A 23008-nucleotide genomic window follows, 5' to 3' on the forward strand; every position below is an offset into this window, starting at 1 on the left:
AGATCATTTTACTCCCATTTTGAAAGAACTACGCTGGCTGCCAGTAAGTTTCTGGGCGAAATACAACATGCTGGTTATTACCGAAAAAACCCTTAATGGCTTGGGTCTGAGGTATTTAAGAGAACGCCTTCTTCTTCGTCAATCCCACGACCTCTCAAGATCATCTGGGGAGGTCCAGTTGTGGTTGCCACCTGCTCAGTTGGTGGCAACTCCCAACCAGGCTTTTTCTGGAGTTGCCCCAGGATTCTGGAACTCGCTTCCTAATGAAAGTAGAGTTTCTCCTTCTCTTAATGTTTTTAAGAAGGAACTAAAAACATACCTGTTTAGTCAGGCTTTTAGTTTATAGTTTTAAAGTTTTAGTTTTTAGAATTTTGTTTTAATTGTGTTAATGTTTTAATGGTTTTTATATTGTGAACTGCCCAGGGACCTTTCGTATAGGGTGGTATACTCAATTAATTAATTAATTAATTAATTAGCTAATAAATAAATAAATAAAAATAATTATTATTCAAAGATCTACAAATCAAAATTGAAAGGCTGTGGCAGAAGAAGACCAAAATAATCCCAGTGCACCCTAGGTGCAATTCCAAAACAACTTGAAGAGCACCTCAGCACCATAGGGGCCACAGAACTCACCATCAGTCAATCACAAAAGGCAGCTTTACTGGGAACAACCTATATTCTGCGATGATACCTATAATAATAATAACAACAATAATGATAAAATTCAGCCATCCCAGGTCCTTGGGAAGGACTCGATGTCTGGATAAAACAAATCAGTCAATAACAGCTGTCTGACTGTGTAAACAAGAAAGAAATAATAAAGAAATAAAGAAATAAAAGGTACAGCACTGACTCAGCTAAGGTCTTGCCCCCCACAATCCTTCCCTCAGGGCAATAGCACAGATAGGAACTACACTGTTGGCCTTACTGGTATTTTTCATGGACTCTTATTAGACACTAAGTGTGTGGGGGAAGAAAAAGACTTTGGAATGTCCTCCTGTGGCATACCAGCCTGGCTGTGTTATTACTTGACTGACAGGGCATTTAAGACCCATCTGCTCCAACAGGCGTTTGGCTATACTACTGATTAACTGTTCCCCAGTATCAAAATTGGTTGTTTGATATGTATTTGATGTTGCAATATGTATGATCTTATTTTATATAAAACAATACGTGTACTGTACTTTAATGTATTGTTTCTAAACCACTTTTAATATCTGGGTATAGAAAAGCAGAGTGAAAACCAAAAACTGAGATCCATTTCTGCTGTCTGATGTAAAACTGTGTTACTGTATTTCTTCCCTTGGTTTTCCAAAAGGCTGTTCAGTATTAGGCTTACAATTGGTGCACTAATGGGTTCAAAGTCAGGTCCTGGGATGACTATGTTATGTTGTCCTTTCACTATGTTATAAGCTCTCATTAGTTCTGTTCATTGAGCCTTCTCTATTGATAGAATGACATTTGTTTCTTAAGGCTTTTGCCTCTTGGCTTCTTCATCTGACCATCCTTACTGTATTTGGCTTCTTCATCTGACCATCCTTACTGCTGTTCAAAGTTGTTTCCAACTAAGAGTGTGTGTGTGTGTGTGTGTGTGTGTGTGTTTTGAAGCACTAATGCTTCTCTAGTAGGGTTATTATGAAGATTCTCATTGCAGAAGAAAAGATGCCAGTTTTTCACTTAAATGTACAATATTTTTCCCCAATATGTCCCCTCTTCCAGTACCAATGGTCTGGGAAGTGCAGGGGCAGGGGAGGTGGTGGAGTCCTTGTCTGCTACTTAAATTGGGCATATTTAACTATTCAGGTGTAATAAACCAGTGCTTGAAGACACATCACCAAATGGTTACAAACCAGGTCTTCACCATTTTAACATCTGTATATTAAATTCAGAAATTCTGGATAAAGTAAAATGAATGATATTTTAAAATGACAAAACTTGTTCAGATCTGCATAGCATTCAGTTTTTTCTCTCGGCACTCCCAATGTTTGTCTTTGAATTTTTGATCTCTGTTTTTGTTCTTTACTTTTCTGCCACCATCTTCATTCCTCATGAAGCCATTTCTGGAAGGGCGGTATAGAAATTGAACAAATAAATAATAAATTTTAGACTGTTAACACAAGAAATATAGTGTATCTAACTTCCATTAGCTGAATTGTGAAATGTCTCTTGCATAGGTTCTTGTGATGGGAGGGGAGGAATTGCTGACTTTTAAAAACTGGTTAAGAGTCACAGAGCCACTCCATTTTTTTCCTAATATGCATGAAAAGTACAAACACATTTACAGTAGTCAGCACAAAAAACATTTTAATGCAAATATTCAGTGTCTAAACTATATTGTATTTCCCCCTGCAGTTGTCAGCTGAAGGCACCTCTCTCCTCCCTTCCTGCTTTCCAAAGTGAGGAAAAAACCTGATAAACAACATTTTCAATCTATGTCTTAGGGAATCCAGAGCTTGAACAAGGAACCTCATGTTCTGAGAGTGGGATCTAGTGCTGAGGCACAGATCTTATTTATTTATTTATTCATTCGATTTCTATACCGCCCTTCCAAAAATGGCTCATGGCAGTTTACACAGAGAAATAATAAATAAATAAGATGGATCCCTGTCCCCAAAGGGCTCACAATCTAAAAGAAACATAAGATAGACACCAGCAACAGTCACTGAAGGTACTGTGCTGGTGGTGGATAGGGCCAGTTACTCTCACCCTGCTAAATAAAGAGAATCGCCATGTTAAAAGGTGCCTCTTTGCCAAGTTAGCAGGGATTCTAGTGAGACAACCAGGGCTGTGTATACTTGGGGCCACAATCTTTCTCTTCAGTTAAAGTATGGAATAGAAACATGCAACATATGTCACTAAGATTAAGAAGCTATACATGTCATTAGAAGCTCTAGGAGCCTAGTCTTCTGCCCTTGCCTCAACACCTTTGTCTGCTGTGCTCCAGATTCTAGGTTCTAGCTCCCGACAGCAGGAATCCTGGGTTGGCACATAAATTCCAGCTCTGGTTTCCAAGTTCCAGAACATTCTACCATAGTGGCATGGCCTAAGTTTGGTCCTAGTAGAAGTACTGGACTCGGACTCCAGCAAGTACGATCTGTACATTTTGTAGACTTTTCAGCAGAACTTTGATTGCTGATGACTTTTAAAAAGGCAGAATAAACAAATTTAACAGGTCTGGGTAGGTACTTGCCAGACTTGTAGTCTGTTGCTATACTAGGGGTGTACAATTTGATTCAACCTTGAATTGATTTGGGTCAAATTGGAAGCAATTATCAGATTTGACACCCCATAGAGGGGCCCAATTTGGGGTAGAATGGAATCACCCCCGATTTGACCCAATTGATTTGGGTTATTCAAATGCTACTTTGAGGTCCATTTCACTGGAAGAACAGGCCTCAAAATAGCACTCCCCCCAGGGGGGGAGCTGGTCTACCAATTGGGGTCAGCGGATAGACCACTCCTCTGCCCTGGACTTCACGCATCAGCCTGTCTTGGAGGACAGGTCTACCCAGTCCTCATTTTGATAAATCAGTTCAAGGGCTCTGCAATTTGATTTGACATTGAATAGCAAAATTTGATTTCTGCACACCCCTATGATACACTAGTCCAGAATGTGGAGCAAGCAGCTGTAGTAGATTAAGGCTAGTGGTCCATGCTATGTGAATAAGCAGGGCTGCAGTGTTACCCTCTATGGATGCTCTGCTGTACCCCCATATTTCTCTTGCTATCTTCCATTTTGCCCAGAACCTCACTCCTAGTTGGTGGGGAATGCATTTGGTAGTTGTTCTGACTTGAGTGCATTGTTGGACAACAATAGAATTGCAATGGGCCAGAAAGGAACAATTTTAGCATTATAACTGCCTGAAAGGCAGGTTAGCTGAACAGAAGCCTGAGAATTGATTAGACTGGTCTACCCCAGGATCAGGACAGACTCCTTCCCTGCCCCCACTGCCACCATCAGCTTCAGAGCCTTTTAATCAAGGGACATCTAGAGAAACATCCAGAGCAGTTCAAGGTACTTGAGTTCTTCTTAATAAGAGCCCCATAAACAGCCTCCAGTGAGTCATGCTGTGGAATCATGGATCCATTATTTAAAAACACCTTGCAGGAAGAAGACTGCACCTATCCCTTTGTATTTGGGAATGCCTGAATAAGGTTAGTATTCTCACAATTCTCATGTATGCATCTGCCATTTCCTATTCAGCTCATGTGGTGAGTAATGGCTGGATGGGCTGCTTCAGCCATCTATCAACCCCAATTGGTATACCAGCTCTCACTGGAAAAAAAGGCCTCAAAATGGCGCTCGAAACACTCAAACAGATTCAAGTATTTCCAGGTTGAGTAATTGAAACAGCTGGCTTTGGCTGCTGTTTCAACAAATCGATTTTGCTATTTGTTTCAAGTTCGAAACAAATAGCAAAATCCATTTTGTGCAGCCCTCTTTCACATAGACACATAAATGGGGATAGGGACCCCATTTGGAAATTGAACATTAGAGCTAGGAATGGATTAGTAACTCATAAATGGGAATGAGAAATTAGAGTTAGAAGTCAAAAGGGTACTTTGCCCCTTTGAGGCAGGCTGTTGGGCATTTTTAGAAGCCCCACACTAAGAGTTCCCGAGTGGGAAAAGAGCTGACACAGAGTTGCTTTCACTGACCATGATTTAGAGTAACCTTGTGCCATGACACCACAGTTTTATGTTGTGTTTGTTCACACACATGTTTTGATTATTGGCCCTACCAAGCAGCAGAAAACTCTGGTTTATCAGCTGCAGGGCTAGTCTGGAGGTCAGTCACAGTTTTAAAGTAAGCTATTAATAGCCAGCCTTGGGGTGGTAGACTGCAAAGCACTGGGCCTGACAGCAGAGACACTGAGCCATCTGTAATTCCTTGTGTTAAATCTAGTTGTTAATGAATTGGACTAAAACCTTGGAAGATCCAGGTTCAAATCCCCACTCAGCCATGAAACTCTCTGGGTGACCTTGGATCACTCACTCTCTCAACCTATCCTACCTTACAGGGTTGTTGTGAGGAATAAAATTGGGAGGAATGTCTATCCCACTCGGAGTTCTTTGGAATAAGAGAAACATGTAATAAATTGCTGCTGCACAGTATTTTTAAATGAATGGTCCTCTTACAACATATATTTAAAGCATAGGGTTGATTAAATCAGTGAACTTCAGTGCCTTATTTAGTATACTGAGGACTTGTGGAATTCATCAAGTAAGGACTGAGCAGAAATGCACCATGCCTCAGTTTGCATTCATTTGAAGGTATTCTGCTACACCTCATTGCACTTATTCATTTTTGATATGTATTTGACAGTCTCTAGAGCACACTGCCGTAGCTCTGTATTAAACACAACTTAAAATTTGAAAGCTTAATGAGCCACAATGAGTTGATTGTTTCTCACTTTAGTATGGCATAGAGCAAGCCAAAGTCTGGTTACATTTGAATTTATAAGCTATATGCTGTTGAAACTTCCTACAGGGGCTTGAGCATTATATCTGTACTTCCAATGAAATGAATGGAGACTAAATTGTATGAGAGCCAGCGTGGTGTAGTGGTTAGAGTGCTGGACTAGGACCGGGGAGACCCGAGTTCAAATCCCCATTCAGCCATGAAACTAGCTGGGTGACTCTGGGCCAGTCACTTCTCTCTCAGCCTAACCTACTTCACAGGGTTGTTGTGAAAGAGAAACTCAAGTATGTAGTATACCGCTCTGGGCTCCTTGGAGGAAGAGCGGGATATAAATGTAATAACAATAATAATTAATAAATCCAGTATCATGATGTATTGGATTGTATCTTTTGCTAGTGCTTTAGTTTGTAGTGTAGGGAACTTTTTCACTATCTACAATATTCTACAATGTTCCCTTTGATAAGAAAATAGATATTTTGTTCTGGCCTGTGACTAAAATGATTATTAAGCCCTATAATAAAACCCACCAAAATGTATACATTAAATGACAATGACACTATTTGCAGGAAGCTGTTCTTTGTTGAGATTAAAATACCCATCACCCCTACAGAAAAACACAAATTTTGGCTGGCCTTGGTAGCCAACCATTATTCGTAGTTATTACTGACTCACTCCTCTCCTTTGTCCTCTGCTGTATATTGTATAAAGCAGAGACCAAATTCTGTCTCTTGCCAGAATTCCTGGCCAAGGGAAAAGGTACAGTCTGACAATGCATTGTCCTTTCGGAAGAATTCAGAATGAGTTCCAGGGGGCTTGAGGAAAGAGCACATTTCGTACTGATATGTAATTGTTTTTATATACAATACAATTAAAGATGACTGCAACCAAAATAAGTTGTGATATTCTTTAAAAAAGGAATTTTAGTACTTTTTCTTTCCCCAGTAATTTTATAAACAGTCTCAGTAATGCTTTTAGGTGATACATTGAACATTTTGTTGTATAAACATAATCCTTGATTTTAGCATGCCAAAACTAACGAGGAGATTTCTGCAGTGAGATCTTGCAGTAGCTGGTTTTCCTCTCCTAGCTCCAGACCAAATGATCTGTGGCAAGTCACTTGTATGCCCACATGGGGGCACCTGGACCAGACTGTATCATATTTATGTTCCTGATACATATATATAGCTACTCAAGAGCTGAATAGCAACAAGTTGCAGTCAGGTGTGTGTGTGTGTGTGTGTGTGTGTGTGTGTGTATTGGGCTACAAGAAATTAAATCGTAACAAAATACAAAAAACTGATGGTTAGAATTCCATGGGTGTTAAGAGGCAGATAACTTGTAGTTTCACTTAAACCAAGTGTTCTGTAGGGATCCAACTACCCCCAGCACAGTACTTCTAGTGACTGTTGCTGGTGTCTATCTTATGTTTTGTTTTAGAATGTGAGCCCTTTGGGGACAGGGAGCCATCTTATTTATTAATTGTTTCTCTTTGTAAACCGCTCTGAGCTATTTTTGGAAGGGCGGTATAGAAATAGAAATAATTATAATTAGTTAACAATCAATGGCGAGACACTTGGACAGGTTAGCATTAGAAGAGGCATTTTCCAAGGGGACTCACTATCCCCTCTATTGTTTGTAATCGCCATGACCCCACTTTCACAAATACTAAACAAAACAGGACTCGGATACCAAACATCTAAAACATCCAGTAAAATCAACCATCTGCTGTACATGGACGATCTGAAGTTGTATGGAAAGTCCCAGTCAGAAATCGAATCACTGCTAAACACTGTCCGTATATTCAGTAGCGATATAACAATGGAGTTTGGACTAGACAAGTGTGCTGCATTAATAATGAACAGAGGAAAAATAAGAAAAACGGAAGAAATAGAACTGCCCAATGGAAGCAAGATCAAGAACCTGGAAGAGAAAGAACATTACAAATACTTGGGCATTCTCCAGGCTGATAACATTGCACATACATACTAAAGAAAAATTGGAAGTGAATACATCAGGAGAGTTAGAAAAATCCTCAAGTCCAAACTCAATGGTGGGAACACCATACAAGCCATAAACACCTGGGCTATACCTGTTATCAGATACACTGCAGGAATAATAAGACTGGACCCAGGCAGAGCTAGAGACGCTGGATCGTAAGACCAGGAAAATCATGACCATCAATCATGCTCTGCACCCCCGCAGTGATGTAGATAGGCTCTACCTCCCTCGCAGCTCAGGTGGAAGAGGAATGCTGCAAGTCTATCAAACAGTAGAGGAGGAGAAAAGAGGCCTTGAAGAATATATCAAGGACAGTGAAGAAGATGCACTTAAAATGGTCAATAACGAGAAACTATTCAACACCAATGAAACAAAGCAGGCCTACAAGAAAGAACAAGTCAAGAACCGAGTAGAAAAATGGAAAAATAAGCCCCTGCATGGTCAATATTTGCACAATATAAGTGGAAAATCAGACATCACCATGACCTGGCAATGGCTTAAAAATGGTTACTTGAAGAAAGAAACAGAGGGTTTAATACTGGCTGTGCAAGAACAGGCACTAAGAATAAATGCAATAAGAGCATAAGTAGAAAAATCCACAACAAACAGCAAGTGCTGCCTTTGTAAAGAAGCAGATGAAACAGTGGACCACCTAATCAGCTGTTGTAAAAAGATCGCACAGACTGACTACAAACAAAGGCATGACAAGGTAGCAGGGATGATACACTGGAACATCTGCAAAAAATACAAGCTACCTGTAGCCAAAAATTGGTGGGACCATAAAATTGAAAAAGTTGAAGAAAATGAAGATGTAAAAATATTATGGGACTACCAGGGGCTAGAAGAATAGAAGAAAAAGAAATAGAAAAAATCACCAAATACAAAGATCTACAAATTGAAATTGAAAGGCTGTGGCAGAAAAAGACCAAAATAATCTCAGTGGTAATTGGCGCCCTGGGTGTAGTTCCAAAAGACCTTGAAGGGCACCTCAACACCATAGGGGCCATAGAAATCACCATCAGCCCATTACAAAAAGCAACTTTACTGGGAACAGCCTATATTCTGCGACGATATCTATAACAACAACAACATTGACAATAAAATTCCCAGGTCCTTGGGAAGGACTTGATGTCTGGATAAAACAAACCAGTCAATAACACCTGTCTGACTGTGTAAATTAATAATAATAATGTTAATATCATTGCAAAAATGCTAAGTAATTAACCAACTGATTTGATTACCACTGATTGATTTGCCACTGATTGATTAAGGGCTGTCAAGTCAGTGTCAACTCTTAGTGGCTGCATTTGCCATTATTAGCCAATAAGAGCTTAGTTTGAACATCTCCACTAATAGATGGTCTTCGGCAGAAACATTGCCTTCATGAGTGACTTCTCAACCAATGCCCACAAGGTGGTAGTATGGGACCATTTTCAAGATGCCATGTTCTGCTAAGTAATATTGGATATATAAGTGTGGATGTGGATATTCTTTGAAAAGAAGTGTGCACTGAAAACAAATCCTATCTTTATCGATTATTTCCTGTATCTTGTACGCATTCATGGAGGTAGGGTGATGGTCTCCCAAACTGCTGTGTTTAAGAGTTGTTTTTTTAAGTGTGTGGGGATGTAAGAGAAATGCACAATGGTATGTAACGTAGTTTGATTCCTACTGCAATCCTATGCACTCTTAGTTTAGAAATAAATAAATCGTTATGAAAAATGTGAGATTTACTGTCAAGTTAAATATATACAGAACCAATCTGTAAGCGTTCAGAACTTTCTAAGAGCAGGGGCTGGTGACTGTTGGGCAAAACAATGCTTCGGCACGAAATGGATAGTAAATGTCCATGTTTTTGTTAGCAGAACTGTAAAGATTCATGATTTGAGAACTTAAACACACTGAGGAATGCAGGAACTTGGAAAGCATTAAAAAGGAGTACATTACTTGTATGGGTTCCATGTACCTTGGTGAGATATAGGTTGGCATCTTCTGGATTCTAGCACCTGTGATGACTTCCTAGTCTCTGGATTCAGTAGGAAGCTCACAATAATAAATACAACACATGTTTACTGAGTCATTTCGAATGCTTAACCTCAGGACTGCTTTATTTCTCCCCGTGGTTCTATTTTGCATAGAAAATCAGCTTTTAGCTCCATGTGCTCGCAGATAACTTATACCAAGCTATTTTAAAAGAGACACGTGCTGTAATTGAGAAATTAAATCCAAACAAATACAATTTAAACTTTACCACAGATTTTTTTAAAGCTTTATTTTTAAAAACACTGATTTTTATCTTTTCCAATTTGGACTAACCCAAGATAATCCCTGTACAACAAGTCCCTGTATGAAGTTTAATGAGCAGTGTAACCGTATTTGCATAATGTTCCTGAGTTTGTTCTGTGATGTAGCAATTCCTTGATAATCCAGTTAGGCAAGGCAGGATCAGCTTGCCACTTGGCTAACACCTCAAAGGTATTAATTAAATCCGGTACAGAGCATCTGTACCCCTAGTTCTCTCTGTCTCTCCTCCCCATCTTCATTCCCCCCTCCCTTCCGCCCCAATCCGTGTTCCTTCCCCCCTCCCTTCAGCCCCAGTCTGTGCTCCTTTCCCTCCCAGTCCGCTTTCCTTCTCCACCTGTAACAGTGGTGGGGTTTTCCTTGCTGGACAGCCTGGCCAATGCTTTCCTTGGCTGCCCGCTGGCAGCAGTTTCCCTTGCCAGCCTTTCCTTCCTTGTCCACCAATGGCGGTTTCCCTCACTGGCCGGGCTGGTGCTTTCCTCCCCGCCGACGGCAGTGGTTTCCCTCACTGGCTGGCCTGGCCAATGCTTCCCCTCCCCGTCTGCCACTGCCACCGCCATTTTCTCACCCCATTCCTGTGGCTATTTGCAGCTGCTCGCAAACTCTCACAAGAGCTTCTACTTGTGGAATTAGCCACAGGTACGTCTTAGAGAAATAAATATAAAGAAGAAAAGACTTTAAACTGTATCAAGAAATAGATACACAGTGGGTATACTGATAATTTGAGAGTACACTTGATAATTTGCTTTGTAAACCTGTATGAATAGACAGACACTTAAATAAGTAAATAGAGTGGAACAGTATGGAGCAATGCTTTCATTCTCCCTTCTTATTTGTTCATGGTTATTTAACAAGTTGTTCTGGTAAGAACTAATCTGCTTACTTTCCTTTCACTATCACTACAACTGAACTAAATTTGGTCCAAATTGGTTAGGCAGTTCACAGAAACATTCATATTTCTGCCATCTTTAATTGGGGTGAGTGATATGATCACAAACTATGCATTTGAGGTGTCCCTATGTGTCCCTACAACTGCACCAAATTTGGTCCAAATCAGTTCCCACTACAACTGTACCAAATTTGGTTCAAATCAGTTCCCACTACAACTGTACCAAATTTGGTTCAAATTGGTTAGGCACGTTAGCGCTCTTGTACCTCAAATGTTCATGTGTCCACCATCTTGGATGGGGGTGGATGACATCATCACAAACTACACCATTGAGGTGTTCCTATGTGTCACTCACTACAACTGTATCAAATTTGGTTCGAATCAAATCACATTAGGGAATCCATTATTTAGCCCTTTTGCACCTCCAATGTTTACACATCTGCCATCTTGGATTGGAGTGGATTACATCATCACAAACTATTGAAGTGTCACATGTGTCACGCTGTACCCAATTTGGTTCATATTGGTTCAGACATTACGAAGTTGATAAGGGGACACACATACGGACACATGGATGCGCGCGCACACACACACACACAAAATGCTGGGTGATCTCATAAGCCTACTGTAAAACAGGCTAACAAGTAATATTTATAGATTCATAGTAATATTTATAGTTCTCCAAAATGATGGAGAATTGCCTCTTTGTGAAGAGCCAGATTCTTGTGTCATTCTTGGACATTTAATCCCCAAGCTCCTGTCATAGCTTGAGCCAGAGGTGGTGGGGTGTAGTTTACGCGTGTGACTCCTTGACTGTAAGGGATTCACTTTATTTTAATGTGGGACAAACCACTCTCTCCATATAAGATTCTTGGCGGGGGAGAGAGAAAATGGCAAAACCATCCCTAGAAGGTTCTAGGCCTCCAGAGCCATGTAACTAAGGCAAATCCAAAGTAAAGAGTAGTACACTTCAACAAGGGTTTATTATTAGATTAAAAGAAAAACAAGACTATGCAATGAGAACAATTGTCTCTTCATAAAGCAGACTGTAAGAGAGAGAAGTTTTCATTAACCAGGCAACTAAGATTCAAGCAATACAATAAAAGAAAATAACTTCCCTCACACATATAACTGAACTGATTCCTATCTTATTGCTTGTGGGCAGGTATCCTGCCTCCAGCCTGTGGCCTTCCCATTTCTCCTGCAGCTTCTCAAGCAGCTGCTTCCTCAGGGCACTCCTGGAACAGAACAAACAAACAGAACAAAGCTTTATTTTCTACTGGTAACTGTGAATTCCCAAGTCCTCTGGATTGGTCATTTGGTTTTGATTTTCCTGTGCTTTTTGCCTTACTAGGAAAGGCCTACCCTCTCAGCAGTTGTTCTAAATGAGGCCTGGTCCTTCCTCAAATCCTTCCCATCACTACAGCTCCAAATATGGTCTAACATTGGACTATACCCTAAGGATGGATGTATTTAAGATACCCATTTCTGCTTCTGGTTCAGATATTGACTTGCTTTGATTTTTAATTCTTTTGTGTACCAATATTTCCTGTTCCATCATTTGTATCATGTAGCTAGATCGCAAGATCTTCAAGGCTTGAATAATCTTGTGTTTATGATACTGAGTAAAATATGGATCTAGTGAAAGAGTGGATATCTAGGTGATTCAGGACGCAATCTTATATACACTTGGGAATAACCCCATTGAACTTGATGGGATGTATGTCCAGGTAAGCCTTCATAAAACTGGTGTGTTAGTAATGCAATGACACAATCTTTGGTGCTTGTGCTAAATGTGTACAGGAAAACAGAGCAATCAACAATGATACAATTTAAAAAGTAGTAGAGTGACTGAGAGGGAATGGGGATACTGAGAAAGATGTTTCCTTAGAATTGATATGTTACTTTATAGAGCTTTTAAAAAAATGAATATCTGATTCATGCTTTTATTATTAGTCTTCTATCAGTCTAACCTAACCTTGTAAGACATCAGTTGGGAAATAGTAATCATTCCAACCCACAGAACAAATTGATTTTTGTTTTTCTTTGTGAGAGATGTTGACTTGAGCTAATCCTCATTTGTCAAGCTGTGAAAGATAGATATGCCGCAAGAGACTCCAGCATTAAATTGCCATCAGGCAACTTGACAATACTGTACCAAAAAAAAGAGACTGTGAGGACTTAACTTTATGTATAGGGCACAAACCTTATATAACAGCATTCTAAGAAATAAAGTGAAATGCCTGTCTCAATGATCCCTTTTAAATCATTTCATCCTTTTAAAATTAGGCTTATGCCTAACTTTTGAAAGAGATGTGCTTATTTGGAATGTCTTTATGAAAGTAAATATTGCAGTATGAAGGGGTTTGCTTCTGGTTTTTATGCAGAGGGCTTTAGACTTCACCTACATATATGTTGCATACATTCAGTCCCTTTTTAATTCATTGCTGTTCTATGAAGCATTGACTGTAATTTCTGTGATTTTACTTTCTTTTGAAAAGGCACCTCATCATAGCCCTGTTCTTACATTATGTTCAACACATACAGTATGAATACAGTGTACTCAGGTAGAGATTTGTACACTGACTCGACGGCACACTTTACCTTTTCACTTATTCACATGTACAGCAGTACACTTCCTATCTGTACCATGCATTTAAAGGGCCTGTACTCAGGTTTACTTTTTAAAAACTGAATGCAGGTAAAGTCATTCATAGAAAAACAAGTGCCTGCGTAAAGACATCTGGAGCAGGTGAAATGATACTGCCAGAAGAAGACACACATGTCTTAATTTCAGATGCTGCTCTATCTGATGCTTTCATTCTGTCATAGTTGTTACTTTGTTACCCTCCCCTCCCAGTTGCTTATTAGGGATGTGGACAAATCAGATCACCCCTGATTTGTTTTGTGTCCAAATCTGCCCTGCCCCCCTGTGAATCACCCCAGATCCGATTAGGATTTGATTCCATTTAATTCAGATTGATTTGGACCACTTATAAAGGTCCTAGGGGCACCAAATATAGGTGGTGAGTAGGTCCACATAGGTGCCACCCATCTTTCAAGGCAGTGGGGCACCTGGTTGATTTTTAATGATTTTCTTTTAGTTTATAATGATTTTGTATAACAATAGGAAATAATTTCCACAATAGGAAATAATGAGGATTCAAAGTTGCCCTATCCTAACACTAACATGGATCCCCAGCTTTAATTAAAAAAAAAAAGCAGCTAAGCATTAGCCCTTGTAGAAGTGGGGTTTAATTTAATGGAGCAAAATGTGTGGTCACTATTTTTCAAGTGTTTGGATTCTCTGGTGTATAATAACCTTTCCTCATAATGAATTCCTATGAGGATTCATTGTACACTTTCTAATAACTTATCCTCATAATGAATCCCTATGAGAGATTTATTATATGCATTTCTTCTGTTCATTTTGACTGTCATTGGACAGTGCCAACTGCCATTTGTCAACTACACCACCACCACACACACACACACTGGGGTACTCAGTTTATTTTTTAGGTATTTTTGAAGTGTTTGGTGTCTTTATTACACACCTTCATTTCTTCTGTTCATTTTGATCCCACTGCTTTGTGGGTGGGGGTGGGAAATTAGTGACATCCCATGTCACTATCCCCCAACTCACAAGCCACTGGGTACTCAGTTTAAATTTTAGGAATGTTTGAGGTGTTTAGACTTTTTGGTGTGTAATGAACCCTCATAGGGATTCATTGTGGGGAAAGGTTATTAGACACCAAAGAGTCTAAACACTTGAAAAAATTCCTAGAATATAAACCCCACTCCCTTTTGGGGTGGGGTGTACTTGGCACATGGCTGTTGACAGTTGGCACTGTCCAAAGACAGTCAAAATGAATAGAAGAATTGAAGGTGTGTAATGAATCCTCATAAGGACTGATTGGAAAAGTTATTATACACCAAATAATCCAAACGCTTGAAAAATAGTGACCACACATTTTGCTCCATATCTCCATGTCTACAAGGGCTAGAGCTTAACATTTTTTAAAAAATGAAAACAGGGAATCTAGGGGAGTTCATAGGAGGAATTCGAATTGAGTCTGGCATGATTAGATTTGTACCCGAATCTAGCCAATGGACCACAGAGGTGATTTGTTCTGTCTCCAAATCACCTGAATCAGCTAGATTTGAGTCCAGTCGATTTGTACCTGAATGAATTCGTACATCCCTATTGCTTTTTTCCATTCCAAGGCCATTTGGAAGATTCTTCAGGGGAGGAAGCAGAGACACCCCCTCCTCTGTAACTAGGGCAGGCCTGCTCAACATTCCCCCCCCCAGCTGTTTTTGGACTACTTCTCCCATAATCCCGAGCGACAGTGGCCAATAGCTAGGGATTATGGGAATTGTAGGCCAATATCTGCAGAATTGCCAAAGTTTAACAGCCCTGTACTAGGGTATGCAATTTCTCCACCATCACCCCTATGATGGGATTATGGGGTAGCTACTCTGGACTCACAAACAGTCATGCTGATGTTATGCATCCCTTTGGTCCTCAGTCAATGCCTGTGCTTAGTGCCCAGAGACCAAGCTGTACCAACGAGTCAACTTAATGAGCATGCTTGCGGTGTTATATCTGCAGGCTTAATGGACAGGTGCTCCATGTACAAGCTCATGCCAGCGAGCCAACTTAATGCTCTTGCACACCCATTAGTACTTGCAAGCCAACATACAAATAGTCCAGGCACCAGTTTATACCTGCGGACAGCCTGCATACTAGTTTATGGCTGCAAATTCCAATATTCCAGATGCCAGTTTATACCAGCAGGCCAACTTAATACCCCTGCATACCAGTCTATACCTGTAAGTTTAACTCTAAAGCTTTCTGAGCATTCCTGCCTAATTTAAAGAAGCGTTCAACGAGTGGGAGCATAAGGAGACACAAGGAACCAGACCAGAAGTGTCTCTCTTTTTTAACTTAAGGAAATAGATTTTGTGAAGTACAATAGATATAAGGTCCTAGCAAGCAAAGCTAATTTACCTAACTCTAATACAGGCAGGTTACCTAGCAGGGGAAGGGAAAAGGGGATGGGAGGAAGGGGGCAAGCAGATCAAGTTCATTACCAAGGTGCAGAGAAACTTTAAATTGCCAGTTCAAGGTCTCTCCCGATAAAAGCAGATGCTAGGGTTCGATGAGAAGATGGGCTGCAGATGCTGGGGTGCGGCAGCATTGAAGAGGGAGAAGATGTATCTTCTGAACCTGCCCTCTGAAAGTTGGGGTGCAGTCTTCTGGTTTTATACTGTTCTGGGTCCTTGATTGCTCTTGAGGTCAGTCCTCTGACTCCACCTGTCTGGTCTTGGGTCTACAGATGTTCTTTAGATGTTCTCCTCTCATAGCCTCAGCATACACCGCCTCTTATGTTTTGTATCCTGAGATGTTCAAATAAGTTGTTTACATTTTCCCCTTAACTCAAGCCTTCGTCCTTGGTGATTGATTGACTGATTATGTGTTATCAAGTTGGTATCGACTCTTAGTGACCACATAGATAGATTCTCTCCAGGATGATCTGTCTTCAACTTGGCCTTTAAGGTCTTTCAGTGGTGCATTCATTGCTGTCATAATTGAATCCATCAACCTTGCTGCTGGTCATCTTCTTCTTTTTCCACCCACTTTCCCCAGCATTATGGACTTCTCAAGGGAGCTGGGTCTTCGCATAATGTGTCCAATGTATGATAGTTTGACCCTGGTCATTTGTGCCTCAACTGAAAATTCTGGATTGATTTGTTCTATGATCCATTTGTTTGTTTTCCTGGCTGACCATGGTATCCTCAAAAGTCTTCTCCAGCACCAGAGTTCAAAAGCGTCAATACTTTTACTGTCCTCCAAAGTCCAGCTTTCACAACCATGGAGTGTCACTGGAAAAACCATTGTCCGAACGATTCTAATTTTTGTAGGTATAGAAACGTCACGGCATCTAAATATCCTTTCCAGTGCCTTCATTGCAACCCTATCAAGTGCTAGTCTGTGGCGTATTTCTTGACTGCTGGATCCTTTACTGTTGATGGGCGATCCTAAAAGAGAGAAGCTATCCACTACTTCAATGTCTTCATTATCAATTCTGAGGCTGGTTTCTGTACCTGTTGTCATTGGCCTTGGTAGTTAGACACTAATGATTGAACAGTAATCACTTTTCCATTCTGGTACTTTGGTCACATAGTCTTTCAGATAAGGAAATCAAATGAAAGAGGGAACAGGGCAGGATTACAATTATGCTAAATTGTGTGTGTGTGTGTGTGTGTGTATGTATGTATGTATGTATGTATGTATACAAGGTTGCAGATTTAAGGCTTATTCCTCTCTATGGGGCTAATACATAAAAGTGGCGAACAAGGTATCTGGGACTCTGCTAATCTAGTACTCTCATTGTGGTTTCATTGAGCAAGGCTATTTATAAATCTGTCAGCACGTTCAGTGTCTGGTGACCCTGATGTAGCTTAGCTGCTAGTATGGTAGTTTCTGCTATTCTGCCCCCTTGACATGCATAGAAAAGAGCTATAAGAGTAAAATGGTTAGTCAATGAATTATAGCAGAAAAAGTCCTTAAAAGCAGGGTTACAATACAACAAAATGGCAGAATAGTCAGGAAGACTCGGTGTTCATATTATTGACTTTTGCTGTGATGATGAATGAAACCAGTCAGAGGAGGTAGGTGGGTGCAGAGATAAGGGTTATCAAGGACTGCCGCATGCCCAGCTGATCAAGCAAATGAGCATGGTGTGTGTGTCACTAGATGGATGGCTGAAACAAAAGGCAACCTGTGTGATGTGAGAGCCAACTGATTGGCCCCCCTTCTGCCTGGCACACAGCAGTCTTTCAGGCATGGCTTTCTGTGAGGACACCTCTTAACCTTTCCAGTGGGCAGGGGCGGGAGGTCACAGCCAGGGTTTGAATCTGTGGCTTCTTCTCCATATGAATTTGCTATGCTGCTCCACAGGACTAGGACTCTACCTTCAACCTCTTGTGTAGATAGCTATGTCATGGGGAAAGGAGGTCGCTGTATGATGATGAACTGATGTTTCTGGTAAGCTGTTCAGAAGATGAGCTAGTCTTAGAGTTAACATTACCCTCAAACCTGGTATTGCCTGCTTCCCATCCTGGGTTTCTGTGTGCTGAACTACCAGAATTCTTGGCTGCTTGAATGCAGTTTGGGCTCCTCGCATGGTTTTCCTAATTCCTCCCCTGGCAAAGAATATGCTTTCCTGCAGTTTGCTGGTGTTCCTCCATGTGACTTAAGCCCTTGTCTAGGAAGATATGTGTGTGTGTTGCACATCCCTGCCAATTCTCAAGGGAGCTATCTTCCTTAGTTTTGTATTGCGTAGAACCCCTGCTAACTGGACAAAGAGGCACCTTTGAACATGGTGATTCTCTTTATTTAGCAGGTGGAGAGTAACTGGCCCTCTCCACCCCCAGCACAGTACCTCCAGTGACTGTTGCTGGTGTCTGTCTTGTGTTTCTTTTTAGATTGTGAGCCCTTTGGGGACAGGGATCCATCTTATTTATTTATTATTTCTCTTTGTAAACCGCCATGAGCCATTTTTGGAAGGGCGGTATAGAAATTGAATAAATAATAATAATAAATAATAAATAGTCAAAAATGGTAATTAGTAGGTTGTGGGGGGTACACCCTACTCATAACCAAGGAGATTCAAATCCCTTTAGGATTTAAAACAGAGATATTTTGAGAAAGGTAATAAGCCAGATAAGTTGTTAGCATATCAGTTAAGAAAAGAACAGGAAAAGAGAATTATAACATCGGATTTGTGGCCCTCCTAGCTCAATTTCTAGTCTTTTCCTGCTTGTAGCACATGCAGTAGAAGGCACTGTGGCATTCTTGTGTCAGACGAATTGTGTGGGGTGTTGACATTATGGGGTGTATCCTTGCCACCATGCATGGATAGGCTCCTTTTATGCCTGGCCAATGCAGAGTGGCTGATGGGGTTCCATACTTCTGGGTTCTTTTCCAGCTCTTGTTTTCTTCTCCTCTCACATGCTGAACTGGTATAGGATCCTGAAAACATTAGGCTAGCATAACCAGGACACTGGCCTAACTGGAATATAGGATTGCCCAGCACGTTCATAGCTTTCTTATTTATCTCCAATGTATGTTCACATTATGAAGACATAATTTGCCCCTTAGGTTGGGAACTCAAGGCAAGGATAGTCATCTCTTCCTGTGTATCAGACTGACCTGATGTTCACTGAAATCTGTTCTAGCCCAAGGAGCAGCATTCTGTTGCTAACCAGACTCTGGAACTTGTTTGTGAGTAGGGCAGCTGTGTTGTGGAGATGACAACATACAGGCTTTACCAGCTGTCACTTATCTTTGACTTTGACCTTGTATTTTAAAAGCCTTTATCTCTCATCCAAAAATATTAACATATGACCTGTTCAGTTGCATCTGACTTCCATTTTCCAAGTTTTTTTTAAATTAAAAATTTATTATTATTATTATTATTATTATTATTATTATTATTATTATTATTATTATTTTAAATAGTAAGATATGTAGCAAAACCACAAACAAGCTACAGCCTAGGGTATTTTTCTACTTCTTTGTATAAAAGCTTTTAATCGTTTGAAAGAGCCTTACCAAAAAGCATCCCTAAATGAGAAGTTTTGGGTTTTTGTTTTCATTTTGTTTTTATGAGAGAGAGCATAATATGTGTGTGTGTGCTCAGTTTTCTAAAGAGTTTTTGACTTGATCTCATTAGGGTTACCAGGTACAGATGGTGAAAAAAGTTGATATCTATCACCAAAAAAGTGGAAATAGAGGATACTTTTCACCAAAAAAAGTCTCCACTTTGCATAAAATTTGCATTTTTATTGGCATTATTTATGCATATTTTGATATTTATTATTTCTCCGTGTAAACTGCCCTGAGCCATTTTTGGAAGGGTGGTGTTGAAATCAAACAAATAAATAAATTAAATTAAATTAAATTAAATTAAATTAAAATAAAATAAAATAAAATAAAATAATTTGAGAATAAATACAGCTCACCAGTGTATAGCTGATGACCAGGTGAACTGTATGTCTGCTCAGTCTGCTGTCTAGGTACAGAGTTCTCAAGGCCCCTGTTGCTTAACCGTAAATTCATCTACTGGTTAGGTTTACCACACACACAGTCTTCTGCCCTCCTCCCAACAGGCCCCCCAGTCTGTTCTCCCAAGCCAGCCTCTTTGCATGCCAGCACAGTGGTGTGTGCACAGTCTCTCACTCGCTTGCTGTTCTCTATGACTGCAAACATCTATAGACTGCTTTTCAACAAAAGGCTTCACAGTGTTTTTCAAATTAAAATAAATAAGTTACTCCCCTGTCTCCAAAGGGCTCACACTCTAAAAAGAGACACATCAGCCACTGAAGGAATTCTGTGCTGGGGTTGGGTAGGGTCTGGGGAATAGCTATAACTGAGCCAGATGGGTTCAAAGAACCCTGGCCCCCAGCTCCTGAGGCCCCACCCCCAGGTCCACCCCTCCCTATTCTCTTCATTATCTCCCTCACTCCAAGGGGCCGCCAAAAAGAGGGGCAAACACGGGCCCCCTCTCCCCAGCTATGCCCCCTATGCCAGTTGTTCTCCCCATGATAAATAGAAAAGATTTATCACTTTAAAAGGTGCCTTTTTACTCAGTTAGCAGCAGTGTTCCCTCCAAGTGCGCGCAGCTCAGGTTGAATCAGGGAGGCCCCATTCTGAAAGCACATGCGCGCACACTGCCTTGATACTTCTGCCTAGAACAACATTCATTCTGCACACAGATGAAAAAAATTAGAGAGAACACTGGTTAGCAGGGGTAACTGTTAACTGAGTGAAGTTAGTTCTCTAACTGCTAACTTCTCACTGCCGCTGCCACATGAAGGAAGCAAGCTGCACCTGCCGGGCCCACCTATCTGTGCTCCTGCATCATGTGGCTCTGCAATATGCTACTGAAGCAGAACTTCCCCTCTGGCTTCCCCATTGGATGGATGGTCAGTAGGAAGGGAAAGGAGACAGACGAGGAGAAGCTGCACATGAGAGCACAGTGTTCTGAGTGAACAAAATGTTCCTGCTGCTCCCCAGAACTTTGGACACCACAACACATGCAAAAAAGGTCATTTGGTCTCCCAAATAGTGTGTCTTCCTCCTAATGCCAAAAAAGAAAAAGAAAATAGCCCATTTAGTCCCCAAAGCAGTTGCATGTCCACTACATAAAAGTACCTAGCTGGCAACCCTACTGATGGATAAGATTCATAGTTTGAGATGGTAATTATGAACCTGGTTCTAATACTTGGAAATTCTGTGAATGCTTTTGTCAGGATTGGTTCACTAATTGCATCCTCTGTTGTTATAACCTGGCCACCTTTGTCCTGTCTTCGGGGTTGTACTGCTGCAGCTTGCTTTATGCAAGATTATCCAAAACCCAATGTTAAAGAAAATAAGTGAAAATGTTGAGATGGTTATGCTCACTGGCTTTGATTTGGTTGAGAGTTTTGATGTGTATCTGAAGTTGTATTTTGTAAGTACCAATTAACAAACTTGGGCATTGTGAAATTTTGCAGTAAGATTGGACAGTTGAAAAAGCCCTGTTAATAATATGAACTAGCTTAACCTGCTCAGAGCATCTGTGTGCTAGTACTTGATTGTTCCCCTCACCACCTGCCACAGCCCCCCTCACCACAGAGATCTCTCCACCCTCACCTGAGCCACCCTCCTGCTCCTCCTCCTCCATCCGGTTGCTTCTATCCCCCTCGCCCCTCTTGGTCACTCCTCCATCCCTTTACTCCATCCCCCTCACCCCTCTTGGTCACGGCTGCAGCATTGCTGGCGCCTATTGGCCAAACTTCATCCCCCATCCCCAGAGACATCCCCACTCTCACCCGCTCCCCACTCCTGCTTCTCCCCACAGGAGCAGCAGCGGTTGACTGGGCCCTTTCTCGCTGCCACCATTGCCACTGCCGCTTGTTCCCCTCAAGCCTCTGACAGGCCCGGACCCATCCCTTGCCTGCCTGCTTGCCTCTGCCAATTGTCTCGGTAGCTCCAAACAGCAGTAGTGGTTGACTGGGCCCTTCTTTGCTGCCAGTGGGCACCACCATGGCCGCTCATTTCCCTCAGGCCGCTGACCGGCTCGGGCCCATCTCTCACCCTTCCTTTTTTCTCTCTCCCCCTTCCTTCTTTTTCTCTCTTTCTTACTCCTCCACTTGCTCTTTCCCTCTCTTTCTCCCCTTTCTGTCCCCCCATTCCTGAGTTAATAGATCTTGTTCATCTTGTTTCCTCATCTAATTCACACAGTGGCAGCCTCCTTCTCCTAAAGGGGCTCTTTCTTCCCTCAAGATCACTCTCTTCACAGACTATCCTATCCCACTATCCTATTATACCCACTATCCTTTTAGATCAGGCCTGCTCAACTTCGGCCCTCCTGCAGATGTTGGCCTACAATTCCCATAATTCCTGGCTATTAGCTGCTGTGGCTGAGAATTATGGGAGTTGTAGTCAAAAAACATCTGGGGGGCCTAAGTTGAGCAGGCCTGTTTTAGATGATAGATAGATAGATAGATAGATAGATAGATAGATAGATAGATCTCCTCTACAATCAAGAACATCTTCTGACCAGTAACATTTGCATTCCAACTGACCTTAACCATCACAGGCTTCTCCTCCTTATCTGCACATGGTATTTCCACTGCCCAATCAGGTGCTTCTGCTCATGAACTCTTGTGAGAGCTGCTACACATGGGATTAGCCACGGGTATGCCTTAGATAATTATATAGATAGTTAATAAGTCCAGAAAAGTAGATTTAGACTTTTTATGGTTTTGCCACAATTCATATTTCCTCCCTCTTTGTTAGCTGTGGATGGATTTCTGAAAACTGATGAAAGGCAAAGACTAGCCAGGGAAAGAAGAGAAGAAAGGGAAAAATATCTTGGTAAGTTGTCTTTTTCTCCTTTGGTGGAAAGTCTGCTTTGGCAAGCACTCTCTAGGATCTAGTTCAGACTTTAAGCCTGGCCTCCTAGAAGTCATCTCACAGTTTTTTCTAAATAGTTATACATCTAATATGGTAATGCCTTGCTTTAAATTGAAAAGGAATTGCACAGGAGAAGCCTGTGCACTCTCTTGGCACTCTCCTTTCAAGGCTCACTGGCAGGGCTAGGCCAAACCACCTGGAAGGAGTTGGGAAAGTTCTTTAAGTAATGAACTCTGCCACCCACCTTCCCTATCCTTAGCATAGCTACAACTTGATCTCAGTCTCCTGGTCCTTTGGTGGCAGCATCTCCAATATTCTTGCTGCAGTGGGACTTAGTTCTGTGGCAAATAGGGTACCATGGTATGGGGAGGCAGCCAGTAGCCATCCAGGAGCAGATGGAATGTGTGAGATCTAATTTGACCTGCCC

At 41.2% G+C, this 23008-nt stretch overlaps 1 protein-coding gene across 13 annotated transcripts in view; it reads left to right on the plus strand.

Moving 5' to 3' along the window:
* MAP7D2 (MAP7 domain containing 2) overlaps positions 1–23008 on the plus strand; it is a 106555-nt gene that overhangs the window by 42966 nt on the left and 40581 nt on the right. For 9 of the 13 annotated variants that reach the window (XM_053305119.1, XM_053305118.1, XM_053305122.1 and 6 more), the window contains one exon: positions 22465–22542. The exons of the other annotated variants lie outside the window; for them this stretch is intronic. In XM_053305119.1, the coding sequence (XP_053161094.1) occupies positions 22465–22542 (78 nt within the window). The remainder of the gene's footprint in view (positions 1–22464; positions 22543–23008) is intronic. 13 annotated transcript variants of the gene reach the window in all.

This window comes from Hemicordylus capensis, chromosome 3, assembly GCF_027244095.1.
Source record: "Hemicordylus capensis ecotype Gifberg chromosome 3, rHemCap1.1.pri, whole genome shotgun sequence".
NCBI lineage: Eukaryota > Metazoa > Chordata > Lepidosauria > Squamata > Cordylidae > Hemicordylus > Hemicordylus capensis.